Source organism: Wolffia australiana, chromosome 19 (assembly GCF_029677425.1).
Source record: "Wolffia australiana isolate 7733 chromosome 19, ASM2967742v1".
NCBI classification, from domain to species: Eukaryota; Viridiplantae; Streptophyta; class Magnoliopsida; order Alismatales; family Araceae; genus Wolffia; species Wolffia australiana.
This window is the reverse complement of record NC_135853.1, coordinates 5,204,174-5,222,797: the sequence shown is the minus strand read 5'-3', so window position 1 is coordinate 5,222,797 and position 18,624 is coordinate 5,204,174. Positions and strand designations below refer to the sequence as shown.

The window sequence follows — 18,624 nt, the reverse complement described above, 5'->3', positions numbered from 1 at the left end:
TCAATACACTCATGTTGTGATCAAGGCTCTCAATCTTGCGACGACAACATCTCCCAACTCAACTTCAGGATCTTGAACCTCTATCAAACCTTCTATACTCAAACTCTATACATAAAATCGCTGTTAAGATAATACTAACCAGTGTAAAAATTATATTTTCATGGAATTGTATGCATTCTTGTCCAAAGACGCACTAGCTAAAGGATATGAACAACGCGGATTGAAGTGTGATTAATTTTTCATTGTACATCAGGGTGACTTGGTATTTGTTGGTATAATAATGTTTGAATTAAAAAGGTATGGATCACACTAAGGGAATTAAGTTTTGCAAACAATTGTAAATCTATTCAATACAATCCACTGAAATTCTTTAACGTCCCCTAATAGTCCACTTTCCTATGAACAAAACAAATGTGAAATATAGTATCAAAACGTACATAATTATATCCTTCTATTATTTATTACTTATAATAGTAAACACTTCTATGTTAATCTTCAATAATACTCTTCAAAAAATTAATTGTTCATCTCGCTATCCCACCCACATTTTATTGACTGCATGCGCTAGTTTATACGTATCAGCTCCCAAAATGTCCCATTTTTTCTTCGTTTATATTTATTAAGTTACCAAAATAGAGATAAAGTAAAATAAACACACGGGGCCCTTAGTAGATGTAGCCTTTCCACAAATCATTTTCCCTTCTTAATAGTGTGTTTCTGAGATGGTATCAACTTGCCTTACTTTTATTTTACCAAGTCAACTTTTACAAATACCAAATTTTTGTATCACTACTCCAATATAAAAATTTATAGGCATAAATGACTATGTTATCAACTCCATCTTCCGCAAATAGTCAAATTTTATATGATGGAAAAATCACTGTCCCTACTTTAGATAAAGAAAACTTTATACAACTATCCACATAGAGTTAATCAAACCCATAGGATAATTAACCCATCTAGATATCCTAAATTCTTATTTTTTATTTTTAAAATTCTAAAGCTAGAAAGTTACAGATAATAAGGAAAAGACAGTTACAAGAATCCTTGTTAAAAAAAATAAGTATCTTTAAAAAAAAAATCATTACCGTTCTATCAATGTATTTTTTGTGCTGGAATTGGCCTCCCTTATGTTATAACATGATGTTTATATTTGACAAGGTGTAAGGTGATACCGTTTGTTTTTATCTCGGTATTAAAGTGTGAACTTATATATAACTTAATATGTTGCTCAGTTATCTCCTGTAAATAGTCCCACTTCTCCTCTCATAGAAAGCCTTCGATCTGTGTATTTGATAAGTAATATTATCTCCTTTCTCGATCTTCAATTAGGAAATGTAATCCAAAAATTATCCTCCATCTATCAAGCCTCATTAAAAAATATTCCTTCGATATTATTTAATATTATGTAAGTTGTTCTAGTTCTGTCTCATGCGAAAAAGTAACACAAGTGTCATCGAGCTCATTCTAAAAATTCCTTCAAATATTCAGTTTAATGTTTACATTAAATCAGATAAAATTCTCATTTGCTCTAGAAGGGGATCAATGAATAAGATTTTAGAGGGGTATATTAATCAAACATATGCAAATTATTTTATTAAGTTATTTGTTTCGTATCCTCCATCATTATATGTTTTCATTTTCATTATTTATTTTCCCCCTTTTTTTACAGGTTCATGTGATTTTTTTAAAGAGTTCTCATACAAATAAAAACTAATGTGAAGCAAGTAAATCCATTAATGATTCATTTATGAATTTTGGGACCAATAGGTTCTATTCAGTTAATGGGTTTTTTCAACGATATCTTATAAAATCTAAAATATATATTATACCACCAATATCTGTATATATCAAATTTATAAATGCAAAGAATAATATGGGAACACTATTACATTCCACCGTTATGACAATATGATTAACACCTACCATTAATAATATATTACTGGATGACAGTAAGATAAATTATTCTAAGATAACTCTCCTTGGCATCTTTAAAATAAGATAAACTTCTCAGAATATTTTTATTTGACTGATTTTTTTTTAATGGCAAAATCACGGTGCCGGGTACGTCCAACCCTACGATTGTGCCCGTATATCAATCCATTCGTGCCTTGGACGCCACCCTGGGGGTCTTTATTTGTAAAATGTAGTACTTTTCATTGTTTTTAGGCGTGGAGCAAGCGTACGTGTCCTAATTACACATGGACCCTACTCGTCCATGCCCATATTGTAGGAAAGAAAAAGGCATAAGTGTTGCCTAGTGAAGGCGTGGAGATGGTCTCTCGTGCCAACAGGAGTTGGGGAGCCCTCATAGCGATGCAAAATGTAGAGTGCGTAGTCCACCTGGTCGTTCGTAGATGTCATCGGGGAGGTGCGCGAATTAACGGACTATCAAACGAGAGGGTGAGCTCTCCCACCTCTAGCATTGTAGGCTATATGCCACTCCTAGGTGCCAACGAACAATCTCTAGCCGAATGCGGATAGGGGCGAGGGTCACCAGAATACTCCAAGATCGAAGGAGGTTGTAGGCTGGGGCTGCGTTGCGTGCGTGAGGTAGTAAGAGGTGGTGTGTACACCATATCCATTGCTTGAATCGTCCCATGATATCTAAGGTGCGCATGGGAGTTCCTACAAAACATGAAGAATTTTACCCTTTCTAAATCTCCCATAGTAAGCTATGGTGACGCGTAGGAGGGGGCTTCGTTTGGAGCATGTTGGCGAGCGATACATCTTGCCAAAATACTCTAATGATGTTAGAGTAGAGGAGGTATCTAGGAGTAGACGTCAAGGTTTGTGATTTGGCGCCAACAATCTAGAGCTATCTCACTATGGAAGAAAAGGTGCTCCATATTCTCAACCTGGGGAGATGTGGGGCAACAATGGCAACACAAACTGAGAGATTGACTGATATGAGTCACTCGATCATCAGTCGGTAGGCCACAATACAAGAGTCTCTAGAGGAAGAAGGAGACACGAGTAATGATTACCGGATGTCAGGTTTGGCGACCCTAGTGCTGGGTGGGGGATTTCTCACGAAAATGCTCCCAAAAGAGCAACAAGAGAATGATCCATAAAGGGTAACCATCCAAATTAGACCATCTTGAGAGGGCACGATGGGAGTACTCAGGGCTTGGGTAACATATCGATGGGAATGCCATGTTGCTCCCAAAAGTGGTGTGTGTCGCCTAGGAGTAGCTGCGCCACGATCAATCTAAGGCAATGGGACTCGAAGTGGGGGTGATGGGCTAGGGGTGCGTTAGTGAGCCATGTATCATATTAGGCACTAATCTCGCCTTGGCCGACATGCCAACGTGTGACCGTGGCTATCTCAAGCCAATGTCGCTGCCAAGTCCGCCACCTGAAATCGCCTTGGATATCCATCTCTCTACGAGCCCACTCACCATACTTCAATGAGATGAATCTCCCAAATGGGGAGTGCGTGGTACGCATACACCATATGAGCTTCTTTTAAAGCATGTCTTGGACGTCTAAAAGACGTCTGATCCCTAGACCCCCTCATGTGTCGGCTGATAAGCTTTCTCCCAAGAAATCCAATGGTGGTGACTCTCTCCCACGAGGTGAGCGGACCATAAAAAATGTGCACATAATTGCTCCACAGAGCGGAGGACTGTTAGAGATAGTGAATGGACTACAAGGATATGCAGCGGAATACTCATGAGGACGTGTCAAATAAGTTGGATGCGTCCTCCAGGGGATAGAAAATGAAGTTTCCATCCCTCTAGTTTCTTTCTCAATTTGGCCAGCGAGACATCAAAATAATGATGCCTCGCACAGCCGAGAAAGATAGGGCATCCAAGATAGTCAGAAGAGAGGCACCCTCATGTGTATTTGGTATACTGTGTATAATATGAGAGCGCTGGACAGACTGACCATAAAGCTACTCTTGGAGGCATTGGCGAGCTGGCCCGAAGCCCGCTCATACGCAGTGAGGACTCTCATAAGTTCCTTAACGGAGTTTTTAGAGCCATTAAGGAAAAGGATGACATCATTGGCAAATAGGGAGTGTAAGAAGGTCCGGCATCCCTTTTCGTAAAATATGGTTAGATGAGGCCGCGTGCGACCGTTTGGGAGAGCAATCGACTAAAGACCTCCTCCACAATATGAAAAGGGTGGGTGAGATAAGATCACCTTGCCATAGACCTCTCGTGGCCGTGAAGAAGCCGATGGAGTTTCCATCCACCAAAAGGGAGAAGTGATTCTCTCTAATGCATGCATCGACGAGAGTGATGAATGCATCGGTGAAGCCAAAGCGACGTAACACTCTGGTAAGAAAACTCCACTCGACTCGATCAAAGGCCTTCTCCATATCTAGTTTGAATATGAGTGTCTAGTGACTGGGCTAACTCGTGAACACGCATGATAATGTACTGGATTTGTTGACCCTTGATGAAATCGCATTGTTCAGGTGAGATAAGTCTATCAAGGAAGGTCCCAAATCAATTTGTAATGATCTTGTATGCAACTTTGTAGCATACATTACAAAAGTCTAACACGAGGATCTGCTTTAACTGAGTGTCCCTAGTCGATTTACTTTAACCGCTTGAACTAGACTAAAAGGGCTTAGTTTTGTTTTTTCAGAGGCATAACACGAGGATTTGATATGATTCACCCAACCTAAGACTAATATGAACCAAGGAGACTCAACTTTAGATTTCTGATGGAATAAAATGCAAAAAGCTATTATGGTCACGCTATAAAAAGCCTAATTTTCTTCCACTAGTTATGGAAAATAAGGAATACTCCTAATATTGGCAGAAAAGAACCGCGTCAATAATGATCAGGCAGTGATGAAACGTTTACTCCTACCTCAAAAGATGGAACCAGGATAAAAGAATATGCCACAAACTAGAGGTCAGATTCCAGAAAATGGTGTCTACTTTTTCTCCTTAAGTTGGCCACACAAAACAACGTGCCTAGAAAACCCACAAGAGACAATACCACTGAGATGGAAGAGTTATGTTGTGCCTATGTCACTGGGAGACGGGGAAGACAAACCTCATCCATCGCGTCATTGGTCATGATGACGCAACTGTGATGGATGATGAGACGATGATGGATGATGTTTTTTAGCTCCACGATGGTGATGGGGCTTTTCGGATGTGTGACATGACGGGACAACTATCATGGATGAATGAAAAGGGGGAAAATATAAATAAAATAAAATATTGTTATTTGTTTAATTAAACAAGCAATACCGAGAGAGGGGGAGAGAGAGATTGATCGAGAGAGGGAAAAGAGAGAGACAGAGTGTGAGGGAGATTGAAAGAGGGTTTGGGGGGCAAATGTGAGAGAGAGAGAGAGGGAGACCGGAAATAGGGGAGGGACTTAGAGAGAGAAGGAGAAGAGGGGGGAAGAGCTAGAGAGAGAGGAGTTTGGGGGGGGTGTAGAGGTCGAAAGAGAGAGAGACTAAAAGAGGGATATGGAGTCCGAGAGAAAGAGGGAAGAGACCAAAAGAGGAGACAGAGAGATCGACAGGGTGAGGGAGAGAGGTAGACCAAAAAAGGGAGAGAGAGTCCACGAAGAGAGAGAGAGAGAGAGAGAGAGAGAGAGAGAGAGAGAGACGGACAGAGAGGGAGCACGAGAGAGGGAGACACAAAGAGAGGCAAACAAAGAGAGAGAAAATGTTAAATAGATTTAAAGCAAACAATTAAAATATTTAATCGTGGATAAGTCCTTTCGTCACCTATGAGGGAGATGACAACTCAAGGGACGGTGACAAGACCGTGAGGGAACTCTAGGTCACTCTCTCGACTATAACTACTTGTCATCCGTCCTGTCACATCAGAGCCGTCACACCCCATGCCATTCCCTACATTGGAATATTCAAAGCCCATATAATATCATAAGTCCCATAAATCTTGATAACGAGATAGAGGTATGGATTTATATATGGAGATACAACAGATCCAGGTAGGGATTGTCAAACGTCATCCGTCACGTCACACGTCACCGTGTCAGACACGTGACGACGACGGAATGCATAGGGCGTGACGGCGACAGGATACCCCCGATGCGTGACGTGGCGACAGGTCCGTCACAGATGACAACCGTGACGGATTAGCATAGTAAAATAAATATTATAAATAATAACATAGTAAAATAAATAATATTATATCTAGAGTATGCTTATTAACATAGTAAAAATAAATATTATTATTTCCGTCACGGGTGACAGCGACGGCGTCACGGTGAGGTGACGGAACAAGGAAGAAGGGATGCGTGACGAGTATTTGACAGAATTTTTCAATATCCTTGGACGTGTGACGAGACGGTGACGTGACGAACATTTTGTCACGTCACCTTTTGTCAGGCGTCGTCATCAGTCCCGTCACGTCCCGGACGTGCCGTTCCATAGATCCAGGACACTCCTGTTGAAAATTAAAGGGAAGATCGACATGACATTTATGACATATTCTATGCTCTTCATATTCAGAGTTGTTCTCACACTCTCTCCAGCCCGCTGGACGTTGGTGCACGCGCAATTCGAAAGCTCTTCTGGGACGGGAAGGAATGGAGGTTTCCAAGGATCAGATGAACTTTCTTCTCGAGAACGGCTTGTACGAGTCCGCTAAGATGCTGGTGAGGATATCCTTAACCAGGCAGTTTCTTATGAGTTGGATTTTCTGGCATTTCGGTAGAAATCCACGTTGGGTCGGCATAGAGACGGGAATGTTTCGTATTTTTCATATCGAGTAATATATTTCTGTTTTTTTTTTCCGTCACACTGTCTATAGAAGATAATCTGCGGAATTATGTCGGAATGCTTCCCCGCCCATAACTGTTGGCTCTCTGTTCATTTCTCGAGCTTTAACAGCTTCTAAAGTTATTAATGTCCGTCTCATCTCCCTTAAATATCCCTCTTTTTCTTGTCCCACTGATCCTTAAAATGCAGCATATATAAAATGTAGTTTCTGCTTCTCAGTAGTTGAAACAAGTTATTCTTACTTTAACCTAATGCTTCAATTAGTCGGGCAGTGAACCATTTTTTGGTCTTCTCCTGCCTATTATCGCCTTTCTTGATATGGCTAATAATTAACTTCGTATTTCTTGGTACGGCTTATAACGGACTTTATATTCCTGGCGATGATATGAATAAACTCTACTTTTTTGTAAATCTATTTTTTGGGGATGAAGTCTATTTTGTTTGCTGGAGATCATTATTATCTCCTGGTAGTTGGATATTACTCATTTTGCAATCTAAATTTGGACATTATAACAGGGATGCTATCTGATTTCATCAGCAGCAATAAATTCTGAGAGCAGCCCCAGTCTCAAGGCTGAAGCTCTGGTGAGATTTTAGGAGTCTCATGCTCCTTTTTTCTATAATGTTTTTTCTTATCTAAGAATCAATCAAATTCTTGAATGAGACTTAGTACATAACTTAATTCAGTAAGTATTTATTTTCGTGTTCCTCTGAGCTTTCCCTCATCCTTTCTTATTTCCGTCAGTGACAAAGTGAATCGTGGATGACTTATGCAATAATAAACTGAAATTTTTTTTGCACATGTTAACATCTTCATTTGTTCACCCCTTCAATATTCATGTATTTTCCATCACAGGGAAAGCGTTTCAACGGATCTGTTATCCATTTCAGGGATTTTCTTGTTTCTCATATTCTCCCCGCTGCACTTTGTGCGTTATATTTCAGGTTCTCCACGGCGATGCTTTGTACGAGGAGAGTGAGTTTAGACGGGCTTTGGTAGGTCACTTATGTTATGTCAAACTGGTGAAATTGCTAAAATTTTCTGGCTTCTTGCTCAGAACTATTTTGGGTGGGTTGATTGTTATATCATTGGTGTTGAAAATCTATTTCTCTTGTTCAGGATGTAACAAAATTGTCAGGAATGATATAGATGATGTGCCGCGGATTTTACAATAACTGCATATATTTTGATTCAAGCTTGGATACATGTGCTGTACATGTAAACGAACACTTTTGACTTTGTGCAGTCTATTTCTGTCTTTTACTTCAAAAAAAAATTGGAAATTTTTTTTGTCTTTTACTTCACTTGGAGCATATCATTCGGAAAATGCCTCTAGATGTATATAAATGCTTCTTCGCTGACAATCACTTTTATTTACTCCAGAATTTGTACAAACAAGCCTTACAAACTTGCAAGATCATTTACAAGCCAAATGCAACACTCTTGAAGAGTTCCGCACCCTCAGTAATGCCATCATCTCCATGTGCTTTGGTCGGTTCTTCAATTAATGAGAATGAGGTACCTTTGTTATTATGAAGCAAATTATTTTTCTGTTTAGAAAACTGATGACAGTTTTCTTCATGACCCCTTTATTTCGTTTGTCCTTTTCAGATTAAGTTCAAAATATGTCTCTGCCATTACAAGTTAAATGAGAACAGAGCTGCCCTTGCAGAGGTGTTTCTCACTTTGCCTTTTTACATTTCCTTTTGCTCAATTGTTATATCTTCTTGGCGTAATTCTCATTTCAAAAGGGTATGAAAAAACATGCCTCTGTATGACATAATAAGATACATTATGGAGACCTCATGAGTTCATTTCATACTTCTTATATATTATTGCTAATACCGTCACATCATGTTGTTTGTTGCTGTCTTTGACGAGGGATGTAGTATTAAAAGAGACTCCCATGGGCCTATGGGAGGAAAAAAGACAGAGACATGGGAATGACGGTCGCGCCATATTAGCCATCCAGCGCCGTCTCCCTTCCTTGTAAATAATCTCATTAAAATGCAGCAATATTGCCCAGAGCATATTTTCAAAAAAAATAAATTCCCAGAGCACTACAAAAAGCTGTCCCCACTCCTGCCCTCGGAGAACCCCCATTGTAGAGAGTGCCTGAAGGCCACCAGTGGTGAGACATCCACCAATGTCTTCCTGAAGACCTGAGTCACCAGTCTTTGTTTGCCTAGCAAACAACCAAACAACCAATTTTTTAGGGATATTTTTTTTCCATGTGCTTCAGCATGCTGGATGATCATCGAGTCCTCCTCTAGTTGTCTGTGTCTGATCCGCTTGTATGCGCCATGGACAGAGAAGGATATGCCTGTCTACATCCAACTGTTTGGGAACCGCTGGAGGAATGTGATGAGCAGGATATGCCTGTCCACATTCTTCAAGATTCTTCAAGATGCGTCTTATATCCTTACACCTTGAAGAATCGGAATTGGACTGGTTTATGTATCCTGAAGAACAGTTTAGATTTCAAAACTGGGAAGATTTAAGGGATATATCACCAACAGAAATGGCATGCCTTCGAACAGGCTGTATTAATCATGATTTGAATTGAAACACTCTGGCCTGGTCGAAGGATGTCAAGCTGAATTTAAATGTTTGGCTGCCAAAATCCCAACGCCAAATGTACAACAACTCCTTATCTCCAGGGCCTCAAGCCAGAAGATCAAACTGAAGTGTTTAGATGCCAACCTTTTGACATATAAGAAACCATGATTGCCAGAATCCACTGACATACTAGTGACTCTTCAGATTTTCAAGTCTTGTCCTGTGGATCCCTAGAAACAACTAGGTTCCCTTTTTGAGAGTAATCTCTCTTCTAGAGACAGCTCCACATGCTTACGCCACCGACAGCCATTTTTCCAATCAAACTTTATGAGAAGTCTGGTAGAACAGTAATCACTATCCTTCTCGACTAAAGTGGCAGGTGAGTCTTCTTATGGTTCCATTGTAGGCCCCAAGTATCTTTCTTCACACTGTGTAAAAACCCAGCTTGAAGAGAAAGGACAGAGAAGAATACTCATGAGATTCACAACTGGGGTGATAGAATGTCGTGACACACCACTCAATCTGCTCCTGCTATCGTATCATGTTAGAACTAGCAACCCCTAAGCTCCTTTGGTTCTTTGTCTCCAGTGCCTCCCGTTCTCTTATGTGTGGCAGGTTCTATCGAATGGAGAAACAACATTGGCTTACTCATTTACAGCTGGTGTAAATACCAGCCAATAAGTGGGCTGGGCCCTCTCGTCTTAGGTCAATTATTCTCACTACGGAGAATAAGTTAATGGGTTCACGTATAGACACATGGCCCACTTACATTTAGAGATAAAAATAACACGGGATGCTGGCTTACAAATTCTGTCCGATTTACTGATTTATTCCATATTCTTCTGATGGAATTGTAAAATAATTCTTGCTTTTCAGCCTGTTACATCTGATATATCCGGTATTGGTCTTGTTGGAGATAGGGTTTTATATGTCAAACGTACGGCGGGTTTCTGATAAGAAGCCAAGAGTTCTTAGTGGGGAGATTAGGGATAGAGGAGGAGAACTTGCGGGAAGGTCACCTCCCGGTGGATACACGCAGCTCCGAACTGATAGGGAAGGGGAGAATGCTGGGATGATCATCTGTGGAGGGAGGTGAGATAGAGACAGAATGAACATCACACATGAGAGGAGATATGAGAACTAAAATGACTTTGATAAGACATTTTGGCTGCCTATCTTAAGGGAAATACAAGCATAGTTGAAGATGTCTAAAATGCCCCTATCAGGCGGAAATGACACTAGTCCTTGGTATGACTGGGATCATATCCTTTTCCTCTCATATAGAAGGATTGGAAACCCCCTATGTAAAGTGAATTAGGTTTTTCTATCTCACCTGTGTTTCTGAACTTTGCTGACTTCCAGGGTTGCTGGGTTCCTCCTGCTGCCCTGCTCTCTCATCTGTGTTTTATCACTTATAACTTCATTTCCACTGCCGAGTGGATATCGACCTGTCTAATACTAGTTCAGGAAGTAACTATGAAGGAAATTGGACCGGAGTACAAACCCAGGCAGAAAGCGAGACATTAGGCCTGAAAAATGGGAGAGTATCCTCCCAATTTTTCTTTAAAAAAAAATCCTCCCCAACCTACTTCGTCTTGGTCCAAAAATGGGTTTACATCTGATATTTACTGTGAATTTCCTCATGGATATTTACGACTTTTATCCGCCGGCAAGCGCTCTCTAAATACACATGCCCCCTGAATGAGGCCAGGCAAGACGTAGTTGAATTGGGCCTAGAGATTTACTAAGAACTGGGGAGTTCTTATGGGGAAGATAGAGGGGGGGGAATGGCAATAACCTCAACGCCAAGAACTCTGAGAGAATGATGTAAAATTGTCAGCATAAGGTGTGGATGTTGGGATGGACTTCTCTGGGAAAGGAGATACAAAACCAACACAACTTAGATTAACTTCTTTTCTGTCCTCCCCAGTGGGGGGCTACATCTATGAAAGAGAAAATTAACCTAAGGTAAATTGACTGAAATATGATACTTCTCTGGTCAGTTCAATCAAGAAAATCCATTATTGGAAGGAATCAACGAAATGTATCTTCCACAATCACCTTGGTGTGGAGTGGATGAGAAATCAAGAGATAAGGGAGGAGAATGAGGAATAAAAAAAGGAAGGCTCGGATGTACTAAAGCTGTATTGGTAATCGCTCCCCTCTGGTTCGGTAAGATTTATCCTGCTTCAGTCAATTGCCTCTTGTGACTTCAATTGATTTTATGTCGAAGTGAAAGCCCTTATCTGTAGACTGACTTGTCTAGGCATGTACGCCCTGAGTGGCATGTGTCTTCCGCCTGTCTCTTTTCTTGTACGCCCTGAGGATCTTATCAAATACCCCTTGCAGGTAAAATTTCAGAACTGCCCCAAATATGAGTGTTGAATAGATGTAAAAATATCATGTTTTGTATAAGTGCCAATCGGCCCATTACCCGATCGGGTTATTAGCCCATACCGGGTAGGCCCGTTATGGAGTAACGGCTAGTAAAACTAGCCGTTGAACTAGCCGTTATAATCGGCTCTTTAACTATTGTGTAAAATCACATATGGAATATGATTGTTTTTGTTGTTGTTCTTGATTTCTTGCTACACCCAAGTCCTCTCTCAAGTAAATCTGGTCAATCGACAATGAGTAATTACGAAAATGCCCCTTGATAAAATGAGCTTGGACAGAGTATTGGTTTTACTCTGGCGTCCTTGTTTTGAGCTTCAAACCCTTAATACCTGTCAGTAGGAGAAGCACGGGACTTTGCAAGCCCATTGCTGATTTTACGTAAGAATATATTCTACTTGTGGAGAAGATGATAAGTAGGAAGACAGTTCATCAAATGCTACTGCTATTGTAGTGAAGAAAGACCCTTGAACTTTCCATTTTGTGCCATTTCTTCTATAGGATAAATATTTCTCGTTTAAACCCATCAGGGTTCTTATAGTGTACAAGAACTTGGAGTTTGGATTGAAGGTCTTCGTGATAGTTCCCTACTAAATTCACATGTATTTATCTTATACTTCTATTTCTATGTAGATGGATTCTGTTCCAAGCAAAGAAAGAACACTAAGAATGAATCTCATGTTGGGAAATCTGTACCGAACTTTGAGGCATAATCGTTCAGCCATTGTTTGTTACAAGGACTGTATAAGGTAAGAACAATTTCTGCTTGATGGCTGAGATTTCTTAAGGTTGCATCATCTTTGGTTTCAGTTGAGGCAAATTAAACACATGATTGCATTTTAATTTTGTTTCTAATTTATCATGTTTCTCTACACTTATGATTGCATTGTTTTTTCAGCTGTCTGAGTTTATTTGAATGCAGGCAATGCCCCTATACTTTAGAAGCAATTTCTGCTCTTGCTGAACTTGGAGTTTCTGCTAGAGATATTTTCGCGCTTTTTCCTCAGGTATGGGTTCTTTTGGTTCTGATTGTGTGGGGTACAAAGATGTGCTCTATCCTACTATATTTCAAATCTTAAACATTTTTAGTGGTGTGTGGCTTAAGAGAAAAGCGTCACTGGATTTAAGTTGACCTCCATTCCATACTATAATTTTCCTTCTAGAACTTGCTTTCTTTGACACGGGGAAATCTGATAAAATCCCAGATGGTCCTAACCGAAAATCAACGCTTGTACTTCACAAATAACCTCCAATTGCAATAAACCAATTCTATCTTTCAAATGTCGTTCACTGAGAGAACAGAGAGAGAGATGAGGAAGAGAGAAAATGAGAAGATAGAAGTTCCCGTGGGTTAAGGATGGAAGAAACGGGAAGGGAAAGGAGTGATGACGACGGAACGTCGAAGAAGGTTGTGGCCGCAGGAGGACGATGTCGTTCTGCTGGCAATAAGGAGATAGAATCACAACTCGGAAGAGAGGGGTGATGAAGATAACAAGAGAGAGAAGGAGAGACTCACGATTAGCACTTGTATCCCCCTTTTCCTCAATCATAGCCTGGCTTAAATAGGATTCGTAGTGGGCTGGGCCTGGTTGGGCTTCGTGGGCTGCTGTTGGGGCCTCTGAGTGTAAACTCTCTGGCGGATCATATCAAAATCCAACTCAACTTTGGTTTTGAAGATTAGTTTCATTGGAGGTCCTGAATTCAATTTAGTCGACAAGGCCATGAAAGAGATCTGCTAATGCTTACTCGGTTCAACAAGACACAACCGTGGTTGCTCATTTTATTTTATTGGTTTCTTTGGTACGACTATACCAGCACTAATGCATCAGATTCCTTCAGAACTCCGAACTTAAGTGTGCTTTGGTGAGACCAGTACTAGGATGGGTGACCTCTTGGGAAGTACTATTCTTCAAGAAAAAGTTCTATTGATTTTTGGAGAACAGATTGAATATTGTTTAATGTAAAAAATTATGTTAGAATATCTAGGTATCGTCAAGCTGGATTGGGGGAGACTCCTCGGAGTGCTCTGGGTGATATGGCTGCATTGTAACATGGTGGTATTCAAAGTGAGGACAGCTTCTGTGGAGAATGTCATCAAGATGTAAAGGCACAAATATTTTTTTGGTTAGTAAGGAGGTGAACAGAAGACTATTTTGGTTATTTTGTTTATGGATTGTAGACGTCTAGATATTTTAATAGCATCAAGTCCATGTTCCCTGCGGTCTTCCTTATTTTCTTCGAAAACAAATGTTATGAGGGGCTTATGGAGTAGTCTGTTACAAATGATATCAACTTAGTTAAAAAAATTTCAAGATTTTGTGTACCGTCCATAATCCTCAGATCCCACCATTACTGATCAACGGCCTTTCAACTGGCATTCCTGTCATCTTCCTGCAGAGCATCGGATAGCCCTTGCATCCTGTAAGAGTTCTTGACCAAATCTCTTCTCTGAACCCTCCCACACCCGAGTCTTCGGCAAGACAGCCAATAACCAACTTTGCTTTGCTTCTGAAATTCTTTTCCCGGTAATTTTCTTCTTGTACGGTGTCACCTCATGTCTGTCTGATGGATCCGTTTGCATCACCCTACTCTAATTGGTACCTCCCTGTATTGCATCCTTGATTTGAACATTCCTAGAAACTGTCTGCTTCACGGAAGTCAACCCCTCATTGACTATGGCTCTCCTATGCCTGCCCTAAGGTTTTTAGTTTCTTTTCTGTTTTCAACACGAAAACCATGAACTTCCTGAGTCCAAGAAATTCCTCAAGAACCATCTCTGCTTATATCTCCCCCTTCAAGCTATTCATGAATATGTCGCAGGATGTTCTCCCATCTATGTGGTAAATAGACTTATCTCTCGAACTTTCTGATGCACTTCAGTGTTCCCTTTTTGTTTTATATGCTTTGTTGATCTGAGTATTACATGTCTTTATTTTCTCTCTCTTGTTAGCCCATTAAGGGCCCTCTCTAGTCAGCCCATTAGGGCTTCCTATAAAACCCTGTAATCTCTTTCATTTGCTATTAAGAATTGTTCTTTTCTTGTTTACATGGTATCAGAGCCCCTAACCCTAACTCCTAATCTGGTTTCTGCCTGGTCTCTCGCCGCTCGCTCCGGGCCTCCCAGGCGCCGCTGTTCTGACGTCCGCCGTCCCAGCGTCTTCGCTCAGCGCCGCCCGTCCCGGCCGCGCCGCCTCGCTCGCGCCCTCGGCTCGCGCGCCCGCTGGCGCCCGGCGTCCAGCGCCCGCCGTCCAGCGACCGTCGTCCCGGCGCCCGCCGTCCCGGCGACCGTCGTCCCGGCGACCGTCGTCCCGGCGCCCGCCGTCCCGGCGACCGCCGTCCTAGAGCCCGCCGTCCCGGCGCCCGACGTCCCATCCCGACTTCCCGGCTTCTCGTCGTTTCGGCGCCCGACGTCCCGGCACCCGCCGTCCCGGCTCCCACCGTCCCGGCTCCCTCCATCCCGGCGCCCGACGTCTCGGCGCCTGCAGTCCCGGCTTCTCGTCGTTCCGGCGCCTTCTGACTGTGGTCTACTCTGCTTTCATCATGACGAACCCGGTTGAAGCCCAGACCTCTACTGTCACGCCAGACTCGACGCCGGTATCTACGCCACATGCATCTGCGGTGCCTCTCGAGTTCGGGAATTGGTCGTCCTCCTCTGGACCATCCTCTTTGCCTCGGATGCCTCCGGATGGTATGTTTACTGGATTCAATCTCCTGCAATGGCGCCAGTACGTCCAGATAACTTGAAAAGGACGTCTCATGCGCCATCTTCTAGAAGACGGACCTTCCCGGACCGACCCCAAGTATTATGACTGGCTGGACGTTGAGGGGGTAGTTCATCGTTGGCTCTTGGACAGTATTTCACCTAGTGTTAAAGGTGAATTCATGTCTCTAGAGTCGGCTCGGGCGGTCTGGGAAGCAGCACTTGAGAGCCACTCCAAGAAGCACAACATTGCGACTCTGTGCAATTGGTACATCGGGCCGCTAACCCGCGCTAAGGGGACCGGTCTATCATGGAGTACAGTACGGAGCTCATTTCGTTGTGGAATGAAATTGACTACTACATGCCGCCCGACCCCCATTCGGTGGACCGCCAATATACTCTTCAACTTCGGGTTTTCCAGTTTCTTATGGGACTGAACTCGGAATATGAAGTTGTACGGGCTCAGCTTATTCATCGGGAGACTGGTCCTACCTTCAAGGATGCGCTCCACAGTGTGCGGGTTGAAGAATCCCGCTTTCAGCAGGCCCAGAACTCGGCTTCGGCACTTGTAGCTCATTCCTCTTTGTCTGCACGCCCATCGTCGACTCCACCACTCGGCTCTTTGCCACGTGGTACGACGGCTCGGACGGAGGATTCTCCAAAGGGTGATCCTTCGCTGTTTTGCAATTACTGCAAGAAGCGAGGTCACTCTAAGGAGACGTGCTACAAGCTTCAACGGAAACGCGCACAACCGAGCAACCTTGCTACAGCCGCCTCGTCCGTGCCCCCCCCCGGGTCAAGTGCCTATGCTGTACGGTCTTCTCCCGACTAGTGTCTTGCCCGCTAGCTTCACTCCGGAAGAGATGGAGCGTCTACGCCGCTTGCTTGATCCTCCAGTCGTGGGCTCATGCTCCTTGGCCCACGCAGGTATGTCCACCAGTCTTCCCACACCTACATCCCCTCCTGGCCATTCTTTTTCTTCTTCCACTTAGCTTCTTGATTCCGGTGCCACCGCCCACATGACCCCAAATCCTCGAGCCTTTCAAACTTATGCACCCGTTTCTGGCTCCTCCAAAGTTAAAACAGCCTCCAGCGATCTTCTCACCGTGGCGGGTATTGGTCGTGTGGCCCTTTCCTCTTTTATGCATTTATCTAAAGTTCTTCATGTTCCTCGCCTTACTCATCATCTTCTCTCCCTATCTAGCCTTGTTCGCGACTTGAAACAAGACCTTACCTTCTCTCCTAATTCATGTTTTTATCGTGATAAGGTGTCGGGGAGGATGATTTCCATTGCTGAGGAGCATGAGGGGCTCTATCTTGTTCGTCCTTGTTCGAGTTCTCTTGCTTTTGCTGCTGCGGCAGTTTCCCTTTCGGCTTCCCACGAGCGTTTGTGGCTTCTTCATCGACGTCTCGGCCATCCTTCTTTTGCTACTCTTTATCGTCTCTTTCCTAAACTCTTTCAAGGCCATTCTGTGGACCGTTTTGTTTGTACTGCTTGTCGAATTGCCAAACATCATCGTACCACGTATCCTATCTCGTCTTCTCATTCTTCGACCCCATTCTTCCTTATTCACACCGATGTGTGGGGGCCTTCCCCTATTCATAGTACTTCCGGTTCTCGGTGGTTATGCATCTTTATTGACGAAGCTACTCGATTCACGTGGGCATATATCTTGAAGAACAAATCGGAGATATCTCGTGTCATTCCTCAATTTTACTCCCTTATCCAAACGCAATTCTCTATATCCATTCGTCGCTTCCGCTCCGACAATGCTAAAGACTACGTTAACACCACGTTAAGCACCTTCTTCCAAGACAAAGGCATAATCCATGAAACTTCTTGTCCCTATACACCACAGCAAAATGGCGTTGCCGAAAGAAAATTCCGTCACATCTTTGAAATGACTCGGAGCCTTCTCTTCCATATGCATGTGCCCAAGTATTTTTGGGGAAGCCGCTCCACCGCCATCCATCTTCTTAATCGCCTTCCATCTCGAGTGCTTGACTACTCCACTCCCATTGACCGTCTTCAGCATTCCTTTCCAACTCTCTCTCTCCGAACTCATCTTACTCCTCGTGTATTTGGATGTGTATGCTATGCGCCCAACCACCAACTTGGTCGTGATAAACTTGATCCCCGTGCTATCAAGTGTGTGTTTGTTGGCTATTCTTCCACCCAAAAAGGCTATTTATGCTATCATCCACCCTCTCGTCGATTCGTCGTCACCAAAGATGCCACGTTTGATGAATTGCTTCCCTACTATTCCTCCTCCTCTCCTGAACCCTCATCGTCCCCATCTCCCTCCAATCCACTCAAATTCCTCATCCTCGTCCCTCGTCCCTCTTCACCGGCCCCGCCCGATGTGTCTCCGCCTGTTGCTCCTCCAGCAATTGTGCCTACCGACCCGCCTCCGGCCGCCGTCTCAGTCCCTCCTGTGGAGCCTCCTCCAGTATCTGCTCCTGCGCTCGACCCTTCTGCTGCACCTTCTTCGATTCCTCCGCTCCCTATCCGTCGCTGCCCGCCTGAAAAACGCTATGGTATTACCCTTGCTCGTCGCAAGCCTCGGCTTCCTTCTTCGTCTCCTGCTGCCCCGTCTACCTCAACCTCCACCCCTCCTGCCACCTCCTCATTAGCCGTGCTGCCCTCTTCCCGTTCCTCTCCCCTCTATCCGTTGGCGGAATCTATCTCCTCTCATCGCCTCTCACCCTCTTATCATGCCCTTCTCACCTCCCTTGATGCCACTTCCCTTCCCAAGACGGTGGACATTGCCCTTTCATTTCCGTGATTGGCCAGGCCATGGCGGAAGAACTTCAGGCTCTTGCTTACAATGAAACGTGGGATCTGGTTCCTCTACCGGCCGGGAAGCATCTCGTGGGTATCCGTTGGGTGTATGCTATGAAGCATAATTCTGACGGTTCTATTTAGCGCCACAAAGCCCGGGTTGTGGCACAAGGGTTCACTCAGAAACATGGCATTGATTATCAGGAGACCTTTGCTCCCGTCGCCAAGCTGAATACTGTGCGGATCTTATTGGCCCTTGCTGCGGATAGGGGCTGGATTTTGCAACAATATGATGTGAAGAATGCTTTTCTGCATGGAGAGTTGACTCAGGAGATCTACATGGCATTACCTCCTGGCTACACTTCCTTAGTGCCATCGTCTCCGCAGTCTGTTGTCTGTCGCCTGAAGAAAGCATTATATGGCTTGAAGCAATCTCCTCGTGCCTGGTTTGGTCGTTTCACGAC

General features: G+C 43.4%; 1 protein-coding gene and 1 long non-coding RNA gene across 2 annotated transcripts in view; both read left to right on the top strand.

Moving 5' to 3' along the window:
• Positions 1-6,449: 6,449 nt before the first annotated feature.
• APC7 (tetratricopeptide repeat (TPR)-containing protein) overlaps positions 6,450-18,624 on the top strand; it is a 32,530-nt gene continuing 20,355 nt past the window's right edge. Inside the window, exons 1-7 of the mRNA XM_078590406.1 lie at positions 6,450-6,600; positions 7,241-7,309; positions 7,670-7,720; positions 8,109-8,243; positions 8,337-8,399; positions 12,312-12,427; positions 12,601-12,685. Coding sequence (XP_078446532.1) covers positions 6,532-6,600; positions 7,241-7,309; positions 7,670-7,720; positions 8,109-8,243; positions 8,337-8,399; positions 12,312-12,427; positions 12,601-12,685 — 588 coding nt within the window. The 5' untranslated portion in view covers positions 6,450-6,531. The remainder of the gene's footprint in view (positions 6,601-7,240; positions 7,310-7,669; positions 7,721-8,108; positions 8,244-8,336; positions 8,400-12,311; positions 12,428-12,600; positions 12,686-18,624) is intronic.
• On the top strand, positions 15,680-16,918 carry LOC144715481 (uncharacterized). The gene is made up of 2 exons (XR_013584644.1): positions 15,680-16,305; positions 16,647-16,918. It is a non-coding gene; the product is annotated as an uncharacterized LOC144715481 (long non-coding RNA).